The 16,794-nt window shown below is 38.2% G+C and overlaps 2 protein-coding genes across 6 annotated transcripts in view; both read left to right on the forward strand.

Annotated features, from left to right (window-relative positions):
* PIGX (phosphatidylinositol glycan anchor biosynthesis class X) overlaps window positions 1-16,794 on the forward strand; it is a 102,328-nt gene that overhangs the window by 21,024 nt on the left and 64,510 nt on the right. For all 5 annotated transcript variants that reach the window (XM_053709804.1, XM_053709803.1, XM_053709805.1 and 2 more), the window contains exon 3: window positions 3,347-3,410. In XM_053709804.1, coding sequence (XP_053565779.1) covers window positions 3,347-3,410 — 64 coding nt within the window. The remainder of the gene's footprint in view (window positions 1-3,346; window positions 3,411-16,794) is intronic.
* LOC128656107 (glutaredoxin-related protein 5, mitochondrial-like) lies at window positions 15,568-16,125 on the forward strand. The gene has a single exon (XM_053709808.1). The coding sequence runs from the start codon at window positions 15,568-15,570 to the stop codon at window positions 16,027-16,029; it is 462 nt and encodes a 153-aa protein (XP_053565783.1). The 3' UTR covers window positions 16,030-16,125.

The following is a 16,794-nucleotide window of genomic DNA, read 5'->3' on the forward strand; positions in this document are numbered from 1 at the left end:
AACACACTTTCACACTACACTTTCAGATTTTAATTTCAATAAAGTTAGTGCTGAAAATAGATTTTCCCTGTTTTTTATGTCTCAGTGAAATCTTATATTCTGGTACAAACACTAGTTTTTTACTATTTAATCTTAATTCTCAATTATATTTCCTTTGTAAAACAAACATTTAAAAGTCTGCAAATTGCAGAACTGACTCTGCTGATACAATTTTACTAACAACAATATCAATGCTAGATCATATTTTGACATCATACCAGTGGAACTTGGAATCCAATATAGAGAATGTGTGCCCAATAGCACACCACACCCTTTAGGGGGCGCCTCCCAATTACAAATATAGCATAACAAATATATATAATATATAAACCAACTGTTAAGTGATTAAATAATGACAGTGTAATCCAATGGTGACATATGATAAAATATCAGTCACAATATATTTTAGAGACCCAGAGCAAAAAGTCCCAAAACAGAAAGCGGCAGCACTCTGTCAAAGGATGGTCGTCCTGATGGTCAGAATCTGAGAAGAGAAGAGAACAGAGACGCCACCATGGCTCAGTACCACCAAAGCAAATGGATATGAAAACAAATAGCAATAGATATACTCACAAAAATAAAGCACCCAAATGGTGCTATCGAGGCGGGCTGGAACTTCACAGTAGTCCAGCTCACTGTTAATCCTTATCAGAGATCCAGTGGAGATTCCTTGGGAGGCCTGAAATGGGATGCCTAAAGGAAAATAAGGCAAACCAACATGGCCCAGTAACGTATGAGCAGAGGGAGGATGTAACCAAATGAGTATACTCACAGGAGCCAAAGCACCTCCAGGTGCAATACCAGCAAACTGGAACCAAAGTCGCCCAGTAGACAGACCAAAACGGGTAATCACCAACTTCCAGCAGAGAGAGATTAATAAAAGAGGATAGTGCAGAGGTGCACCGCAACTGAATAATGGGTAAAAACGCGTCGCTGTGTTATTAAAGATTTTTAATTTTTATATACACTTGCTTGTGTGGTATTTTACCCATTATTCAGTTGCGGTGCACCTCTGCACTATCCTCTTTTATTAATCTCTCTCTGCTGGAAGTTGGTGATTACCCGTTTTTGTTTGTCTACTGGGCGACTTTGGTTCCAGTTTGCTGGTATTGCACCTGGAGGTGCTTTGGATCCTGTGAGTATACTCATTTGGTTACATCCTCCCTCTGCTCATACGTTACTGGGCCATGTTGGTTTGCCTTTTTTTCCTTTAGGCATCCCATTTCAGGCCTCCCAAGGAATCTCCACTGGATCTCTGATAAGGATTAACAGTGAGCTGGACTACTGTGAAGTTCCAGCCCGACTCAATAACACCATTTGAGTGCTTTATTTTTGGGAGTATATCTATTGCTATTTGTTTTCATATCCATTTGCTTTGGTGGTACTGGGCCATGGTGGCGCCTCTGTTCTCTTCTCAGAACTTGGAATCCAGCCAACAGTAGCTAGAAAATATGTTTGACCCCTGCACTTAAAGTGATGGTAAACCTGATTGTTGCAGAACAAATCAGTGTAACTATCATATAAATACAACCCCACTTATAATGATGATTTTTTTTTAAAGTGTTCTTACTGCTAATCGCTCCTATTTACTGCTACCCTTCCTCCTCCCGGCACCAATCCAACTTTTTTTTCGGTGATGTTTCTTCATCCGGCCAACTCCTTACACAGCACGCCCCTTGAATCAATTGCTTCATTTTTTTCCTATGAATCCCTGACTCTGCCACCTAAAGGCCAGAAAATCAATTGGCCGGATGAAGAAACATCTCTTAAAAAAGTGTTGATCAGCGCTGGGAGGATGAGCGGTAGGAGTAAATCAGAGCGATTAGCATTAAGAACACTTTTGAAATGTGAAAATGTCAACATGCCCACATGATACTGGCTTAGGCTGACTCTCTTTTTGCAAACTATTTTGCCTGCAGCAGAAAATATGGTGGTGTTGTGCCTGGGATGCATAAGTTGGATTTTAATCTATATGTACTGTATAAGGACAAAGCCTTATACAGTACATATAATCAGCAATATCAAGCAATTAGCTAATAATTGTGCAAACAGATAATCGTACACTCAGTTCAAATAACTCCCAACAATCTAGGGCTAAGAGCAAATAAAAAGCTTGGCACTATATCATGAAAAACATAGTCCTAAATCACAATATAAACAATCCAAATAATGACTCCTATTATTTTAGGTTGCACAGATGATCTAGCCCACATAAGCCAGGAGTAGTTCCTGAAAAAGTGAAAAGTAAACGTCTGTAGACGTCCTTTAGGCTAAGGACATAACCATAAAACACAATACCATGTGCATGAGTTCACCGCAGTGAAGTAGCTGGTGCAGTGCAACTAATCGAATGAGATTCAATGAAAACTATTTTCATAATCAATTGTTATTGATTATATTGATTAGTTGTTGCAGCTCTAATATATATATATAAACCCATAAGTGGGCTGGAAGAAATGACAGCCCTGTGTGCGCACCAGCACTCATGTACAGCAGTGTTTGCAATCATTGACTTACATTGACAGTAAACCCCAAAAAAGCTTTGGTGCAAAGCCTAATATTAAAACCCACTTAAAAATATCAAATACAACACACCCAGAGTAGCCAGCACTCACTTGGATGCCCACAGCTAGGCTAAAAGCATAAAAGTGAACAGTTTGTTAAAACATTTAGCCAAATGATGATAAGCCCAGGAACTGCTCCAAGGTCTATTGTCAACTGGGTGCTAACCTACAGTCTCACATGTTAGCTCTCTTAGACGCAAAACCCAGAAGTTGACTACAATCTCAAACTATTAGAAACATAAAAACGCATATCCAGAAATAGCGGGCACGGATGTACATAAAATCAACAAAAGTTATTGGCAGTCATCAGGTAAAACTAGCAACATTGCAGTCAAAACAAGAGTAGGAAACACGGTCGTAAACGGTTAAACATGAAAATTACATGAAAGTGCCGCCCATTGCTGGGTTTTGTATAAGCATACTATTTTAATACCTAAAATAATTTGCATCTAAAGTCACTCTTTCCTATTAGATACATGTCTCATAGCATTTTATATGCATGACTATTATCATTGGTATGTGACCTGTGAGAGGAGTTGGATTTAAACAATAGATAGATGCTAAATGTTTTACATGAGATTTCATAAACAGTTTTTTATGTTTTCCACTTGTATTTTTATAAACATCAATTAACTTCATGTGTTAAAGTGATAATAGACTTTGATTATCTATTTTATAAGTGAGTAGAAATGTATAAAGTTCTGTAGGTGCATGTTTTAACAAAATCTTTTTTATACTTTCAGTGGTACAGAGTTCTTGTCCTGAGATGATTGTTAAACGAGAAATTCTGAATAAGGGGTTTCACAGGTAACAACACACAGGAATAAATATCTGTACTGGAGAAAGTTTTTTAATCTTGTTCAATTGTTTACTGAATTGTTTACTGAATTGCTATGCTGACACTTTCACTTGAAATGTATTCAAGTTGACTTTCAAGTGTTCGTTTTGTTAAAAATGTTCTGAGCAAATATTTACAAACATATTCTATATATAGTTAAATGCTTGACTCACAATTATGGGCTAGATTACAAGTGGATTGCTAATTTATCACGTGCCCGTAAATGGGCAAATTTGCCCGTTTACGGGTGTGTGATAATTAACCAGCCATTACAAATGGCTGGTTATTGCTACCACGATCTCTGGTTCATTTTCTAAATGTCCCCCAATTGGCCCCAAATTTAAGAGTCTTGTAGTTTTTTATTACAAAAAAGTAGCTTTTTTAAAATAAAAAACAACTGCACAAAGCAGTTTTAAGGGTTAAAAGTGGCGGCTGTGGGGTTGTGAGAAAAAAAAATTGGCACTTAAAAGTGCCTTTACACTGCAGTCTATAGGGAACTTTGTGTTCCCTGCAAATATATATTTATGTATATGCTTATATACATGTATATTTATGTGTTAATAATATGTGTCTCACGGCATGAGAACGAGGCTCCCATTGGAGCCTATGGAAGTGCGCTCTCGCATTGCATCTAACTTGCAATACCAGCGCATATTTGCGTGCGCTGGTATTACTAAGTGGAGAGCAAATATCGCTTTTGTGAAAGCGATATTTTCTTCTCCACTTGTAATCTAGTCCTATATAAAAACATGTATCTTATTATTAGACTAAGTGAAATATTTGTTCTGGTTCCAATATTATCTGATACTTTAGTGAGATATTTGTTCATCTATATAATATTTTATGGTCTGCATGTGTGTGGATTTGTCTAATTGGGAAATGTTTTTCTAGAATGGTCTGCATATAAATAAATACTATCATTCTGTTAGTATATGTTGCATAGATTTGCAGTTCAGCTATGCACCCCTTGAAAAGCCTATTTAGTTTGTTATCTCTTTTGTTGTTACCAAATAGGGATTGATATATAAAAAAAGGTCTGGCACAAATCGGACAATAGCTTAGCAGCATATTGAAGGGCAAGGGTTCTAAATTCCCCAGAATACACACATCCCTTTCTGGAGGAGTGGAAAAACTTTAAAGGGCCATTATTATATTCAAAATATTACATGCTCTAATTTGTGTCATGTAACTAACGCTGCTTATTGGATCAGCGGCAGTTTTCACCCAGGACCTGCAGGGCTCTGTGGGTTCTGAGTGGTACTACTACTATGTTTTTAACCTCTATGCGAGAATGTAATTTTTCAACTATAATGGCTTTTTAACCCCTTGTGCTAAATGGACGTAGCCCAGAGTACCCTGTTGACGTAGTACCTATGTCCAACACAGAGGTGCAGGCTGCGGTCCTGGCTGTCAGCTTATACAGCTGTGACTGCAGCCGGGGGCAGAAAACATCTGCCTTTATATGGTAAGGGAGCGCTGATCCTGCTCCCTTTACCATATGAAGCCAAATCGCTGATACAGACAGTGACACAGACACTGTCTGTATCTGCAGCGGTGGTGGTGTGGGAAGGAAGTAGGGAAGCAGGTGGGCGGCCCATTGCTGGAGGGGGAGGAAGTGGAGGGTACCCTATGGCATATGCTACAGAAAAGAAGGGAGAGGAAGGGATGCTACACAAGGCTTTTGAGAGGGGGAGGGGGCCCTATACATGATTACTTCAAGGGGGGTGATGGGGAGGGTGAGGGGGAATCGCTACACTACAAATTTGTTTTTTTAATTAAAACATTTTATAAAATGTATAAATCAACAAATGTAAACTGAGTACTGGCAGACAGCTGCCAGCACCTAAGATGGCAGATACCATTTGGAAGGGGGAGAAATAGAGAGCGGGTTTGGCAGTGATTAGGAAGGTGAGAGGGTAAGGGGGGGGATCTTACACTGCAGAAAATTAAAAAAATAATTAATTTCAAAAAAGCCCTAAAACTTCATACTGGCAGACTGTCTGCCTGTACCTAAGATGGTGGTGAGGTGTGTGTGTGTGGGGGTGGGGGTGGGGGGGTGGGAGAGCTGTTTGGGAGGGATCAGGTAGGGATCAGAGAAGTAGGAGGTGTTAGGTGGGAGGGTAATCTGTATAGTAGAATACTATTACCCTTGCCAGCAAACTAATTAACACCTTCACTGCCGTGAATTTTCTAATGACCAAAAAGCAATTGTAAAGCCATGCATGTCTGCTAATTCTGAACAACCATTTGTGTTATGACTGTATTTCTTTTTAAATGGAGTGATAGAAAAATTACTAAAAATGATCCGGTACTTTGGATATGCTTTTTTCAGAAATGAACAGTCCTGAAGGGGTTGAATGACATGAAAAGTAGATAAAAGAAATAATGAAAGTGCACTGCAAAATGTATTCAATAGGCATAATTAACCATTACATTTTTAGTTTAAAGGGACGTCCTACCCAAATGTTGAAGCACCTGAAAGTGATGCAGCATAGCTGTAAAAAGATGACTAGATACTATATTTTGTTCCCAGAATTATGTGTAATTGTTGGGGCTCATTTAACTGTCTGCACAATCTTGCTGGACTAATAGTATTAATTAATTATCAATTCCCTCTGTAGCACATTGTGTAAAAAATCTTTAATTGGGCATTTCTCTTCTCTATTGCATTAATAGGTAACCCACTTTTACTTAGTTTGTTCAACTTTTTTCTGCAAATGAGGGTTTGCTGACATTAACTATTTATATAAGTTGAGTAAAAAATTTAAATTTGGAATTGCAAGCACCCATGATTTATAGGTAGGCTTCTAACATAGCTATACCGATATTGTACCATGAGACACAACTGTACTCTAATATTGATAATGTCATATTTCCTCTTGAGCTCTTTTTAATGAACTGCAAATGCATATGTTTAACATGTTCTGCTGTCTGTGACCGAGGTGACAGGACATAAACGCCTAGATTACGAGACTTGCGTTAGCCTTAAAAAGCAGCGTTGAGAGGTCCCAACGCTGTTTTTTAACGCCCGCTGGTATTACGAGTCTGGCAGGTACAGGTGTACCGCTCACTTTTTTTCCGCGACTCGAACATACCGCAAATCCACTTACGTCAATTGCGTATCCCATATTTTCAATGAGATTTTCCTAACGCCGGTATTACGAGTCTTGTAAAAAGTGAGCGGTACAGCCTCTCCTGTCAAGACTCGTACCGCATTTAAAAGTCAGTAGTTAAGAGTTTTTTTGGCTAACGCCGTAACATAAAACTCTTAACTAAAGTGCTAAAAAGTACACTAACACCCATAAACTACCTATTGACCCCTAAACCGAGCCCCCCCCCACATTGCAAACACTTAAATTAACCCCTAATCTGCCGACCAGACATCGCAACCACTTTAATAAATATATTAACCCCTAAACCGCCGCACTCCCACCTTGCAAACACTAGTTAAATTTTATTAACCCCTAATCTGCCGTCCCTAACATCACCGACACCTACCTACATTTATTGCCCCCAACGTCACCACCACTATATTAAATGTATTAACCCCTAAACCTAACTCTAACCCTAACACCCCCCCAAACTTAAATATAATTTAAATAAATCTAAATAAAATTACTACAATTAACTAAATTATTCCTATTTAAAACTAAATACTTACCTATAAAATAAATCCTAAGCTAGCTACAATATAACTAATAATTACATTGTAGCCATATTAGGGTTTATTTTTATTTCACAGGCAACTTTGTATTTATTTTAACTATCTGCAATAGTTATTAAATAGTTATTAACTATTTAATAGCTACCTAGCTAAAATAAGTACAAATTTACCTGTAAAATAAAACCTAACCTAAGTTACAATTACACCTAACACTACACTATAATTAAATTAATTAACTACAATTAATTACAATAAAATAAAATAAACTAAAGTACGAAAAAAAACCCCACTAAATTACAGAAAATAATAAAATAATTACAATTTTTTTAAACTAATTACACCTAATCTAATCCCCCTAATAAAATAAAAAAGCCCCCCAAAATAATAAAATTCCCTACCCTATACTACAAATAGCCCTTAAAAGGGCTTTTTGTGGGGCATTGCCCCAAAGTAATCAGCTCTTTTACCTGTAAAAAAAAGTACAATACCCCCCAACATTAAAACCCACCACCCACACACCCAACCCTACTCTAAAACCCACCAAATCCCCCCTTAATAAAACCTAACACTAACCCCTTGAAGATCACCCTACCTTGAGAAGTCTTCACCCAGCCGGGCCGAAGTCCTCCACGAAGCCGGGCAGAAGTGGTCCTCCAGACGGGCAGAAGTCTTCATCGAAGCTGGCCAGAAGAGGTCCTCCAGACGGGCAGAAGTCTTCATCCAGGCGGCATCTTCTATCTTCATCCATCCGGAGCGGAGCGGGTCCATTTTCAAGACATCCGACGCGGAGCATCCTCTTCCAACGAAGTCCAACTGAAGAATGAAGGTTCCTTTAAATGACGTCATCCAAGATGGCGTCCCTTGAATTCCGATTGGCTGATAGAATTATATCAGCCAATCGGAATTAAGGTAGAAAAAATCCTATTGGCTGATGCAATCAGCCAATAGGATTGAGCTTGCATTCTATTGGCTGATCCAATCATCAGCCAATAGGATTTTTTCTACCTTAATTCCGATTGGCTGATAGAATTCTATCAGCCAATCGGAATTCAAGGGACGCCATCTTGGATGACGTCATTTAAAGGAACCTTCATTCTTCAGTTGGACTTCGTTGGAAGAGGATGCTCCGCATCGGATGTCTTGAAGATGGACCCACTCCGGATGGATGAAGATAGAAGATGCCGCCGGGATGAAGACTTCTGCCCGTCTGGAGCAGTGATTTGCAACCTTTTTTTTGCCGTGGCACACTTTTTTACATTAAAAAATCCTGTGGCACACCACCATCCCAAAATTTTACAAAATCACACATTGTAGCCTAATACAGGATATATATATACAGTGTGTGTATATATATATATATATATATATATATATATATATATATATATATATATATATATTGTAGCCGGTGGCCTAGCACTCCTTCCACATCAATGTTGCCAATGCCTGGGTGCTATCCTCAAATGGTATGTATAGAGTAGTGGTAGAGATGGAGGGCACTCACAGGACTTGAATCAATGAGTAACTTTTATTATGCTGATTACTTTAATACACTGTATTAAAGTAATCATTATAATAAGTTACTCATTGATTCAAGTCCTGTGAGTGCCCTCCATCTCTACCACTACTCTATATATATATATATATATATATATATATATACACACACTGTACTGTGCTGTCATGCCATGCCTCCTACAAACTATTCATGACATGTTGACATTCATTCACAAACAATCGTAAGGATTGTCTGTGAATGAATGTCAATGTCATGGTTGTAAATGATGCCTGATGAGCCTGTCACATACCTCCCAATATTTCAAAATTTGAAAGAGGGACACCCCCGCACTGTTGTCAGTCTACCGCGGCACACTGGTTGAAAAACACTGGTCTGGAGGACCTCTAATTCCCGGCTTCAATGAAGACTTCTGCCCGTCTGGAGGACCACTTCTACTCGGCTTCGTGGAGGACTTCGGCCCGGCTGGGTGAAGACTTCTCAAGGTAGGGTGATCTTCAAGGGGTTAGTGTTAGGTTTTATTAAGGGGGATTGGGTGAGTTTTAGAGTAGGGTTGGGTGTGTGGGTGGTGGGTTTTAATGTTGGGAGGGGGTATTGTACTTTTTTTTACAGGTAAAAGAGCTGATTACTTTGGGGCAATGCCCCACAAAAAGCCCTTTTAAGGACTATTTGTAATTTAGTATAGGGTAGGGATTTTTATTATTTTGTGGGGCTTTTTTATTTTATTAGGGGGATTAGATTATGTGTAATTAGTTTTAAAAAAATGTAATTATTTTATTGTTTTCTGTAATTTAGTGGTTTTTTTTTCTGTACTTTAGATAATTGTTTTAAATTGTATTTAATTGTAGTTAATTTATGGAATTAATTTAATTATAGTGTAGTGTTAGGTGTAATTGTAACTTAGGTTAGGATTCATGTCATTGTATACCCCTATCATTGTACCCAGCGCTACGGAATTTGGCTGCGCTATACAAATTAATAATAATAATAATAATAATAATTTATTTTACAGGTAAATTTGTCTTTATTTTAACTAGGTAGCTATTAAATAGTTAATAACTATTTAATAACTATTATACCTAGTTAAAATAAATACAAAGTTGCCTGTAAAATAAAAATAAATCCTAAAATAGCTACAATGTAACTATTAGTTATATTGTTGCTATCTTAGGGTTTATTTTATAGGTAAGTATTTAGTTTTAAATAGGAATAATTTAGTTAATTGTAGTTATTTTAATTAGATTTATTTAAATTATATTTAAGTTGGGGGGGTTAGGGTTAGACTTAGGTTTAGGGGTTAATAACTTTAATATAGTGGCGACGACGTTGTGGGCGGCAGATTAGGGGTTAATAATTGTAGTTAGGTTGCAGCGACATTGGGGCGGCAGATTAGGGGTTAATAAATATAATGTAGGTGTCGGCGATGTTGGGGGCAGCAGATTAGGGGTTCATAACTATAATGTAGGTGGCGGCGGTGTCCAGAGCGGCAGATTAGGGGTTAATAATATAATGTAGGTGGCAGGGATGTCGGGGGCGGCAGATTAGGGGTTAATAAGTGTAAGATTAGGGGTGTTAAGACTCGGGGTTCATGTTAGGGTGTTAGGTGTATGTAGACATAAAAAGTATTTTTCCCATAGGAATCAATGGGGCTGCGTTAGGAGCTTTACGCTGCTTTTTTGCAGGTGTTAGGTTTTTTTTTCAGCCAGCTCTCCCCCATTGATTCCTATGGGGAAATCGTGCACGAGCACGTTTTACCTGCTTACCGCTAACGTAAGCAGCGCTGGTATTGAGGTGAGATATGGAGCAAAATTTTGCTCTCCGCTCACTTTTCTGCGGCTAACGCCGGGTTTCTAAAGACCCGTAATACCAGCGCTGTCTGTAGGTGAGCGGTGAGCATAAACTGCTCGTTAGCACAGCAAGCCTTACCGACAAAAACTCGTAATCTAGCCGAAACTTTCTAAACCACAATTTGAGTTGTTAACCTTGAGGCAAATCACTGTGACAACTTGGGAGCACATAGTCTGGTAACTCATATTTTACTCCACTATTATCTATCAATATTTTTACTATGCCCCATTGGTCATACATACTAATATAAGTTAAGTCCCAAGACAAGTTGAGCCCTTACGGAAACGTTTCTGGAGGAATTTGAGAAACCTAGCTTTGGCAGTGTGTTAAAGCCCCTAATATTATTATTTTGCAACTTTAACACATATTTACTAGACTCCCTCTCTGGATTCATAGTCCTTCAGACCAACAGAGGGACAAGTATATAGTTATAGCACAACATTTAAATTATAATATATCCTATCTCAGTGTCTACTTATTCTTAGCCACCTATGTTTCTGAGCACACGTAACTGTAGTCATATATTTGTTTCATATCGAAAGTACATAACTAGTTAAATACCCCGCAGGCCGCCCAGTTATTTTAGTGTGGTATTCCTTTTTTCTCTCCCTAAGGCCTATGGGCGATCTTGATATCCTAAATTTTCTCCCGTAGCTTATTGTTTTGTATTTTGAGAGGTCCAAGAGCCACCTCCTATTACCCTAGGAGGCAGAAAAATGAGGGTTGTTTACTATGCATGATTAAATTATATCGTTTTGAGTACTTGATCTGAGTCATGTGCAACGTATATTACTATTGTACTATAATGTACCTTGTTTATCTCATCTTTTGATTATTTTAAGTGTATTCTGTATAATTCTCAATAAAAAGCTGACTACAAAATATTACTTGAACATCTCTATGTAAACAAAGGAATATATGTTAGCTTTCCTCAGTAGCTACATCCCATTGTAAAGGGACTTTAAGCAGCCAATCAGGCTGGTAGTCCCAGGACTTGCAAGGGAGCATGCATCTGGCATGTTCAAGCACAGTCATGTTATTTGCTGCTCAGTTTAAGGAAGTTTAATATGAAATCTTGCTAGATTTATGAGATCACAGTAAAGCAAAGTTTGAGGCAGCAACAATGAAGCTGATTGGCTTTTTTTTGTCATTCAACATACAGCTGACTGCAGCTGAATGATCACTGTTCACAGAGCACTTTCTATTGTGAGCTGAAGAAATTTTAAGGTAAAATATCTTCCTTTTTTATATAGAGATGTTAAGGTGATATTTTCTAGTCAGCTTTTTACAGTTATGCTGCATCATAATATGGGTATTATGCCCCTTTAAGTATATATAGTTGTGCTCATAAGTTTACATACCCTGGCAGAATTTATGATTTCTTGGCCATTTTTCAGAAAATATGAATGATAACACAAAAACTTTTCTTTCACTCATGGTTAGTGTTTGGCTGAAGCCATTTATTATCAATCAACTGTGTTTACTCTTTTTAAATCATAATGACAACAGAAACTATCCAAATGACCCTGATCAAAAGTTTGCATACCCTGGTGATTTTGACCTGATAACATGCACACAAGTTGACACAAAGGGGTTTGAATGGCTATTAAAGGTAACCATCCTCACTTGTGATCTGTTTGCTTGTAATTAGTGTGTGTGTGTGTATAAAAGGTCAATGAGTTTCAGGACTCCTAACAGACCCTTGCATCTTTTATCCAGTGCTGCACTGACGTTTCTGGATTCTGAGTTATGGGGAAAACAAAATAATTGTCAAAGGATCTGCGGGAAAAGGTAGTTGAACTGTATAAAACAGAAAAGGGATATAAAAAGATATACAAGGAATCGAGAATGCCAATCAGCAGTGTTCAAACTCTAAAGTGGAATGAACTCATGAAGTGGAAAATGAGTGGTTCTGTTGAAACCAAACCACGGTCAGGTAGACCAACTAAAATTTCAGCCACAACTGCCAGGAAAATTGTTTGGGATGCAAAGACAAACCCGATTGGCTGATAGGATTCTATCAGCCAATCAGATTGAGCTCGCATTCTATTGGCTGTTCCAATCAGCCAATAGAATGCGAGCTCAATCTGATTGGCTGATTGGATCAGCCAATCGGATTGAACTTGAATCTGATTGGCTGATTCAATCAGCCAATCAGATTTTTCCTACCTTAATTCCGATTGGCTGATAGAATCCTATCAGCCAATCGGAATTGAAGGGACGCCATCTTGGATGACGTCCCTTAAAGGAGCCTTCATTCGTCGGTAGTCCGTCGGTAAAGAAGGATGTTCCGCATCGGCGGGATGAAGATTGAAGACCCCGCTTGGAAGATGACATCGCCCGGATAGAAGACTTCTTCAGCGCCTCTTGGAAGATGACATCGCCCGGATGGAAGACTTCTTCAGCGCCGCTTGGAGGATCACTTCATCTGATGGAAGATTTCTTCAGCGCCGCTTGGAGGATAACTTCTGCCGCTCCGGGTCTCCTCTTCGGTTCCATCGCTGCTCGGCTGAGTGAAGACGACTCAAGGTAGGATGATCTTCAGGGGATTAGTGTTAGGTTATTTTAAGGGGGGTTTGGGTTAGATTAGGGGTATGTGGGTGGTGGGTTTTAATGTTGGGGGGGGTTGTATTTTTCTTTTACAGGCAAAAGAGCTGAATTTTTTGGGGCATGCCCCACAAAAGGCCCTTTTAAGGGCTGGTAAGGTAAAAGAGCTTTGAACTTTTTTAATTTAGAATAGGGTAGGGCATTTTTTTATTTTGGGGGGTTTGTTATTTTATTAGGGGGCTTAGATTAGGTGTAAGTAGCTTAAAATTGTTGTAATATTTTTAAAATGTTTGTAACCTATTTTTTTTATTTTTTGTAACTTAGCTTTTTTTATTTTTTGTACTTTAGTTAGTTTATGTAATTGTATTTAATTGTAGTTATTTGTAGTTAATGTATTTAATTAATTTAATGATAGTGTAGTGTTAGGTTTAATTGTAACTTAGGTTAGGATTTATTTTACAGGTAATTTTGTATTTCTTTTAGCTAGGTAGTTATTAAATAGTTAATAACTATTTAATAACTATTCCAACTAGCTAAAATAAATACAAAGTTACCTGTAAAATAAATATAAATCCTAAGATAGCTACAATGTAATTATTAATTATATTGTAGCTATCTTAGGGTTTATTTTACAGGTAAGTATTTAGTTTTAAATAGGAATAATTTATTTAAGTATAGTGTAGTGTTAGGTGTAATTGTAACTTAGGTTAGTTTTTATTTTACAGGTTAATTTCTCTTTATTTTAGCTAGGTAAGCTATTAAATAGTTAATAACTATTTAATAGCTATTGTACCTAGTTAAAATAAATTGAAATTTGCCTGTAAAATAAAAATAAATCCTAAGATAGCTACAATATAATTATTATTTATATTGTAGCTATATTAGGGTTTATTTTAAAGGTAAGTATTTAGTTTTAAATAGAATTAATTTAGTTCATAATAGAAATATTATTTAGATTTATTTAATTAATATTTAAGTTAGGGGGGTGTTAGGGTTAGTGTTAGACTTAGGTTTAGGGGTTAATAATTTTATTACAGTGGCGGCGGTGTAGTGGGGGGCAGGATAGGGGTTAATAAATTTATTATAGGTGGTGACGGTGTAGGGGGGGCAGGATAGGGGTTAATAAATTTAATATAGGTTGCGGCGGGGTCAGGGAGCGGCGTTTTAGGGGTTAAACTATTTATTTAGTTGCGGCGAGGTGCGGGATCAGCAGGCTAGGGGTTAATAACTTTATTATAGAGGGCGACGGTATAGGGGGGCAGGATAGGGGTTACTAGGTATAATGTAGGTGGCAGCGGTGTCCGGGAGTGGCGGTTTAGGGGTTAATACATTTATAAGAGTTGCGGCGGGGTCTAGGAGTGGCGGTTTAGGGGTTAGTAACTTTATTTAGTTGCGGGGGGCTCCTGGGGCGCCGGTATATGGGGTAGAACAGTGTAGTTTAGTGTGGGTGCTTAGTGACAGGCTAGCAAGAAAGCTGTAAAAAAGCCGAAGAGCAGCGAGATCGGATGAGTGATAACTCTCACAGTCCGCTGCTCATCGCCCCGTACTTGGTGCGCGGCTTTTTGACAGCTTTTTTGATAACTTAGGCGAATTTCTGCAGGTCCGCGGCGGCGATGTGAGGCGAGCTTAGGCGGGCGTATTGGGCCGGCGAAGGCAGGAAAAGTAGACACGTTGATAACTACCCCCCTATGTATCTATTTCTTATGGAAACTAACCACATATTGATTGTTATAAGGGGAATATGAAACTGTCTTAGCCTATATGTCCGCATCCTTATTGTTTACAATGATTATATTGTTCATGTTTATAAGGTTTAGAATCCACTTACTCAGCACTGCACTCAATATGGGGAATTAACGCAAACCCTATACACGGCTTATATCCCTTATACTCAAATTTAAACATACATTTTGGTCCTTTGCTTCTGCATTCCCATACTTCTTTCATCATCGTTTATAAGTCCCTTCCTATTTGACCTATGTCTGAGCAGGGAGTAATATATTTTAGTCTTAATAACATACCAGAAAGTCTGGTTTTGGCCTTTAAATTTCTACAAATCAATAGTATCCCTATTCTTTTCTCTCATATCCAAATCAAGGATCCAAAAGTGATCCGATCTTTTATCAAAAGGGACAAAAATGAGGATTACTGTCTAAGACTTATATTAATGTTTTCTAAACATTGTCTGTATTGTCTGTGCTAACTATGCTGTAATATGCTTTTAACTTTTGCAAATTACATTTTGGAACCTTTAAGCCTGTGTGGATTCAGGTTTTCTGGCTGCAGTATGCCTCTTCTTGGATTTGTGCTTTCCTTTCAATTACCTTGTCATAAACCATATACCTTTTAACACACACATATACAGTGGGTATTGAAAATAATCACCCCCTTGAAAATTATCACATTTTGTTGCTTTGCAGCCTGAAATAAAGACAGACACGTTTTTTGTTTACCCAGTTGTAATTACTCAGTGCAACTTAAAACATCCAAGTGAAATATATAACACTAACATGTCAGACAAAAAAAAGTCTGATTTGAAGGTCTAGCAATCATGAGTGCGTCTCTGTACAGATTATCCGCGACTCTCTTGTGCCGGGGCAATAACCAAGGCACTGCGGCGGACGTATTTGGCCGCAGATGGGGAAGTCAGAATACCTCTTCCTGGGAACACTTAGCGAGTTTGGTAAAGAAGGACAAGGTGGTGGTGTTTATCAAGGGCACCCCGGCTCAGCCCATGTGCGGCTTCAATAATGCTGTAGTGCAGATCCTGTGGATGCATGGTGTCGAGTACTACGCTGCCTACAATGTACTGGAGGACCAGGACCTCAGGCAAGGAATAAAGAATTATGCAATCTGTCCGACCATCGCACAGGTATATTTAAACGGGGAGTTCGTCGGAGGATGTGACATTTTACTTCAGATGCACCAGAACGGAGTCCTTGTGGATGAGTTAAAGAAACTGGGAGTGCGCTCGGCATTACTGGAAGAAGAGACCATCCAGGAAAAGAAGTAAATTACCAGAACCAAGCACTTTTATTATAGACTAGTAATGTTGAGAGCTTAATTGGAAGAGTTCTGCTAACACCAGAAAAGCCTTATACTACAGAGACTGTGCCATTGTCTTTTTAAAGGCACAGTCAACACCAGAATTTTTGTTTTTTTAAAAGATAGATAATCCCTTAATTACCAATTCCCCAGTTTGGAATAACCAACACAGTTATAATTATACATCTTTTACCTCTGTAATTACCTTGTATCTAAGCCTCAGCAGGCTGCCCCCTTATTTCAGTTCTTTTGACAGACTTGCATTTTAGCCAATCAGAGCTGTCTCCATGGTAAATTTACATGCATGAGCTCAATGTTATCTATATGAAACACGTGAACTAATGCCCTCTAGTGGTGAAAAACTATCAAAATGCATTTAGATTAGAGGCGGCCTTCAAGGTTTAAGAAATTACCATATAAACCTCCTAGGTTTAGCTTTCAACCAAGAGAACAAAGCAAAATTCGTGATAAAAGTAAATTTGAAAGTTGTTTAAAATTACATGCCCTATTTGAAACATAAAAGTTTTTTTGGACTTGACTGTCCCTTTAAATAAAGCTTTAAGCTTCTCAATGCTCCGTTTCTCTATTGAACGGGCGTGCACTGCGCCCCCTCTGTTTTACAGTGTGCTGCAGACCAACCTTCTGCTCTGTGATTTATATGCTGTTATATTTTAAGAACATGACCACTCATATGGAGAAAATAAAATGATGATACTAGAATGTATTGAAAACA

Source organism: Bombina bombina, chromosome 4 (genome assembly GCF_027579735.1).
Source record: "Bombina bombina isolate aBomBom1 chromosome 4, aBomBom1.pri, whole genome shotgun sequence".
Classification (NCBI taxonomy): Eukaryota; Metazoa; Chordata; class Amphibia; order Anura; family Bombinatoridae; genus Bombina; species Bombina bombina.

Bases quoted from the DNA above. Each gene is read 5' to 3' on its own strand.
- LOC128656107 (XM_053709808.1), top strand. From the start codon at position 15,568: ATGAGTGCGTCTCTGTACAGATTATCCGCGACTCTCTTGTGCCGGGGC.